This window comes from Tiliqua scincoides, chromosome 1, assembly GCF_035046505.1.
Source record: "Tiliqua scincoides isolate rTilSci1 chromosome 1, rTilSci1.hap2, whole genome shotgun sequence".
Lineage (NCBI taxonomy): Eukaryota > Metazoa > Chordata > Lepidosauria > Squamata > Scincidae > Tiliqua > Tiliqua scincoides.
In genome coordinates, this window is record NC_089821.1 from 57,800,885 (window position 1) to 57,806,884 (window position 6,000).

General features: G+C 43.3%; 1 protein-coding gene across 1 annotated transcript in view; it reads right to left on the reverse strand.

The window, feature by feature from the left end:
- MUC2 (mucin 2, oligomeric mucus/gel-forming) overlaps positions 1-412 on the reverse strand; it is an 85,175-nt gene extending 84,763 nt beyond the window's left edge. Inside the window, 1 exon segment of the mRNA XM_066619512.1 lies at positions 343-412. Within this exon segment, the coding sequence (XP_066475609.1) occupies positions 343-412 (70 nt within the window).
- Between the last annotated feature and the right edge of the window lie 5,588 nt (positions 413-6,000).

Sequence of the window (6,000 nt, forward strand, 5' to 3'; positions counted from 1 at the left end):
AAAGAAAGTTATTCCCCACTTGCAAGTCCTTGGCATTTGAACATTAATGCACTATTCAAAATTAGTATTCTACAGCTGACAGGATCATCAATGTAAGAAAACCACTTCCTCTGTGTTCCAGAAATGCCCCAAGACAAGATTCTCTATGCATTAACATTGCTATTAGTCCACATCATCCAAAATATTATGTGCTGCAAGCAAAGAGCACTTGTGTCCACATCTCCAAAGCCTTTTAAATGAGAGGAGCACTTGGATGCTTTTATTTGCTGCCCAATGCCACAGCTTATGTTCCCCAAGCTTCCCCACTAGCCAGTTCTACAGCATCTCCTTTAAAAGTCTTACCTTTTTTTATTTCATTTGCATAGACAAGGGCCAGCCATAGTGTCAGAAGGCTGGCTAGTCTTAGCCCCATAGTGGCTGCGTGGACGGGACAGAAGTCCTTCTACAGCCTCTCTTTTTATATTGCCCACTAATGCAGTTCATGCCATCACAGGAGATGGAAGGTGAGGAGCAGAAGGAGGGGTCAAAATGGGTGTGTATTTGCTAAGATTAGAAAGTAAACAGAGCTGAAATTTTCATTGTAATACCGGTAATCCAGTATTCAGGAAACAGGAGAATGTTGATTCAGTTATCATGCAATTATCTTTTTACTGCTGTTTTATACTGTACCTCTCTAGAAGGATGCTAGTAGTCCTTCAGTCACACGCAATTGTAATCTGCAGTATTTTCTAACTGTAGAAAGTATTTGATCAATTTTGGAGCTCCTTCATTTAAGGGTAGCCTGTGATTTTTCTCACTAATTAGGACTATTTACTGTCTCTGAAGATCCAGGATTAAACCTTTGAATAAGGTAATTTCTATTTGTTGCTTCTCTTGGATAAATCGATATTGACACAACTCATGACTGGGAGCCAAGGGGCAGCACTAGTTCCATGCAGCTAAGGAGAAGTAACATTGAACAAAATTAATCAAACAGTCCCCCAGGCCACATGGCAAACAACTCTCTTTGAAACTAGTTCATGATATCCATGAGGGCATGGTTGGGTCCCAAGTATGACAAGTATGATTGGGACTCAGCGCTAGCAAACAGTCAACCATACCAATCACATCACTACTCTAACACTGGACAAGATGCTTTGGGAAAATGTGCCTGGGGCAAATTAGAGGCAGTAGAAGAAAGTTTGTATGGCCTGCCTCCTTAGGGCTAAGGGGTCCACTTAGAAAGCATTAACCAAGCTCCCACCCCAATCTTGAAGCTGGCACTGTGAGCAGATCTGCTGGTCAGAAAAAATGTCAAAAATCTTGCTAGGCATGCTCAAGTCCTTGGGTTTGCTTAAAGTAGTTCTTTGGATACTGGCTTGTGGCTTGAAAAAGTAACATTTAATGATAAAATGGAAATGTTCTTTATTGCCTTCTGAAGTCAGGTGATGGGGAAAATCTAGCATCTATTTGCAAATTGAAGAGCTTAACAATAAATCCATTCTTAAGTCACAATCCTATGCATACTAACCTGGGAGTAAGTCACACTGAATGCAGTGGTACTTAATTCTAAGTAAGCATGCATAGGGGTTGCACCGATAAACTTTTTCCCACATCATTTATAGAATTCTAGATACTCAGGGCTCCCATCTATAATCTTCGCAAAGTGTAGTACACTTTTATACCTATTGGTAGATGTGTTTGTTTCTAAATAGGATTATAGCCTAAGTCTTACTGAACACAATGGGCTTACTTTTGAGTAAGGTAAAAACACCATTTTCGAATACCTTTACCTATTGATCATAGACAACTGGTGGTCCAATCTTAAGGGCCATTTATGACAGTGCATCTCAAGACTGCCATCTCTTGTGCACACACCAAAATCATCCAGACATTCTGCCAGTCCAGGTGAGGTGGCAGAGAAAGCAGTTTGGGGGAGGAACTGGGTGGGGTCACGCTGGGCCAGAAAAGTGTCAAGGGCGGGCCAAGGCAGATATCAGTGGAAATGGAGCTACCAATATCCTATGATCCCGGCATGGGCTCAGCACAACCCCTTGGTGTAAATTCAGATTTACACCAGCAAAATTGCTGGTGCAGATCCAAATAGGCCCATTAGGGACCAGGCAGTGATAGAGTAGATAAGTATAAAATATTTTTACTGACCTCTCTGTCACTGCCTGGTCCCTGGCCAGCTCAGAACATGCAGCAGAGGCGGTGTCAACAGGGCTGCCATCCCTGGATAGGATTGAGTTGTCCATTAATAATGTATGTGAAGATTTAACTGATATTTAGTTTGCAGTTATAATAAATACTTTGCTAGTATTCAGCCTTTATGCTTCTTTTACGTACTTACACACAAAAATAATGCAGGGTCCAATCCTATCCAATTTTCCAGTGCTGTTGCAGTTGTGCTAGTGGGGTGTGCACTGCACCCTGCAATGGAGGGGCAGTCACTTGCGCCTCCTCAAAGTATAGGAATATGTGTTCCCTTACCACAGGGCTGCACTGTGGCTACACCGGAGCTGGAAAGTTGGATAGGACTGGGCCCACGTTCATTTTCAAATGACCCAGTATCTAGTGTGGAATCCTTTCCACCCTGATTGGTAAGAGAACAACAGCACTTTTCTGCAGATTCCAATAGCCCAGCATCTCAGGGGGACCACAATACTTTCTCCCAGTGCTAGCTTCTGGTCTGCATTTCAACAGACAAGGAAAAACTCTTTCTGGCTGCAGACTTAAAGTGACAGCTCAGGCAACTGAATGTTCCTCCTCCACACATGGAAATTCTCTCCACATAGAAAATTAAATGTCAGGGAGAAGGCTTCTGCCACTCTCCCTGACATGTCAGTTTCTATTTGAAGGGAAGGAGGATGCAGGGAAAAGCTGTCATGAGAACCTCCAGCTACAGTCTGCATTGTGCAGTCCAGATTCAAGTCAGCCACTTCAGTGAGAAGTCTCTGTCTCAGCAGGGAGAAAAGAAGGACTACCTGGCTTCTATCACCAAAAGACTGTAGGGGTGGTGGGATGACTCCCTCAGGGCACCCATATGAAAGTGTTAAGGGGTAAGAAGTAAGTTATCAAGAAGGGAGACTATATTGCACTTGCCTTAAAAGTTTCTGCCGTTCACTCAGTTCTCTGGTTCATCAGACTCCGCACCTGAGCTACCGATCACTGTCAGGCTCTACTCTGCAATCCATCAGGTGACATTCACTTGCTCTACAGCAGCCATTTTCAACCACTGTGCTGTGGCACACTGGTGTGCCACGTACGGTCCCCAGGTGTGCTTGTGGGAGTTTGTTGGAGGGCCATTTATTAATAGGACCATTAGGGATATGAGTCCCCCACCAACAGCATGATGTGCCTTGTCAATAGTCAAAAACTGATGGTGTGCCTTGACAATTTTAGTACCTTGTCAGTGTGCCATGAGATAAAACAGATGAAAATCACTGCTCTACAGTATGAGGTTCTGTACCCTTCATCTGACTTATTGTTGAAGCTCTGCCTCTGAATCTCAGGGCTGGAGTCTCAAGAGATCTGGAAATGTGACCCCCAAAACCAGAAACAGCAAACCAGCCATGAATGCTGGTCCTGTAGGGGCTTAGCTTTGCTTTTTGAATCAAACATTGTCATGCCTGAATAAGCACATACATTTGCTGCAGTGGAAAAGTGCTTTCTATGCATGTTAAGAGAAGGGTCTATTTCAAGGAAAATGCAGACGTGAGTGACAATCCAGTGTGTACTTGGGAACATAAATCTTTTTACTGAATTGTGTCCTTTGTGTTTCACATTGTTTCTTCCAGTTTTTCTCAGTATCACCAGATTTTACACCCTACTGTACCCATCTTCTTATTACCATCTTCTCTGGCCTGAACAAAAGTCTGCCTTCGAAATGGCTTTCCCGTAATCTTTTCCCATGCTCATACAGTTTGCTCTCCTTCCCAGTGCTCATATTACAAGTAATTTGAATGTTAAGCTTCCTCCACAAAGCGTGAAATCATAATATTTTCAGCAGAAAACTCTGAATCTCTGACTTCACATTAATAAATAACAGGAAACATAACTGGAAAATGGGTCAGGCAACAAGAAGGGACCCATCAAGTGCGGAAGAATTTTACCAACACGATGAGACAGATTCTCAGAAACAGAATTTCATAGTTTCAAATAATGATGTCATATTGCAACTCCAGTTAGTCTGTGCAATTGGTTATGAATCCACATCTTGGAAGTGGGCATATAAACACCTGTTGCTCTCAGAATTTCAGGCAATTATCTCCTTGCAAGGAAATTACTGAATTGTGAATCAAAGCAACCAGGCACAGACAACAAGTGGGCTCATGATCATATTGGATTGCATATAGGCATCAGGTCAAATTCCCCACATATTTGTGCTAAGTCTTCTGCTTAGAATATTCATTTAAAACATGAACAAAGAAATAGAGACTGTTCTTATAAAATTCTTCAGTAACAGAGACCTGGTGAAGACTTCCTAGAATGCCTCAAAACCTCAAAAGCTTCCCCACCCTTATCAATTCATCGAAATAAACTGGAGGGCTGGTTAGATTTTTCAACAAAATGAAATGCAATAAGGACAAATGCAGAATGTGGCACAGAAGTACGGACAAACTACATAGGTATGAAACGCATGGTAGTTTACTAAGGGTCCAATCCTATCCAGCTTTCCAGCAACAGTGCAGCTGCAATGAGGCCCCAAGGTAAGGGGGAAAATGATCCCATATCTTGAGGATGCCTCTGTGACTGCCTCCCCAACACAGGAAACAGTGCATAGCCCATTGGCACAGCAGCCCTGGCACTGGAAAATTGGATAGCATTGGGCCCTAAGCTGCAAAATTTCTGAGAATGATGTGTTTCCTGGATATTAATCTATATAATCTGTTAAGGAGGTGAAGCTGTCATACAGAACATAAATGCTGTTTAAAACTGTGTCAACTTTTTTAGTGTTCAAGATTTTATAACTAGCAACCTGCTTATCTATCACTCTTCTGGTCTATTCCTCCCAGTCTGAGGCACCAAAGTTTAAGGATGTTGACATCTTGGAAAGGATGTAGTGTATTGTACGTCACAAGTGGGAACTGGTTGTAAGGGAGCAATAAAATCATGATGACTCAAAAAAAAAAGAAAAAAAAAAGAACGAAGCAACATAAGAACATAGCCTTGCCAGATCAGGCCAAAGACCCATTTAATCCAGCTTCCTCTATCTCACAGTGGCCACCAGATGCTCAAGGAGCGCACAAGACAACAAGAGACTTGTATCCTGATGCCACTCCCCTGCATCTGGCATTCAGAGATATCCTACCTCTAAAAGCTGGAGGCTGCATATCCCCATCATGGCTTGTAACCTGTAATGAACTTTTCCTCCATAAATCTGTCCCATCCCCTTTTAAAGGCACCTGGGCCAGGTGCCATTGCTACATCATATGGGAAGGAGTTCCACCGATTAATTACACACTGGGTAAAGAAATATAAAGAAACCAAAGCACACACTGCAGGGGATGCCCCACCACCAACCTATGTGCCAGAAAAAAGTCTTCCAGATATCAAAGAAACCATTAACAAAGCCCACCCCTTAACAGTCCAACCCTAACCCCCACCATTGTCCATGATGGGCAGATGCCTTACTGATAGAGTAGCACTGCATCCAATGTTGGGGGAGCAATCAGAAGGCTAAGTAAAACCATTATACTTACCTCTGGGTAGGGCTTCTATGTAGCTGACATAAGTCTTAGGGAAGAAAGGGCAGGGCAAGTTGGAAAAAAAGGGGATAGGATTCCAACACAAGTTGTTGTTGTCGGGATCAACCCCGTCCAGTCTGCTGCCCACCCTCTCCCCACCCCTTTCCTGGCCCACCCCCTTTCCACGCACAACACACATTGCTGCCAACTTACCTGGGTCAGCATGGCCCAGGATCCATGGTGGCAGGCAGCAAGTCCAAATGGCCCAGCAGTGGTGCAATGTTTGTGTTGTCACTGTGCCTTCAAGAGAGCAAAATGCAAGTTCTGTTGT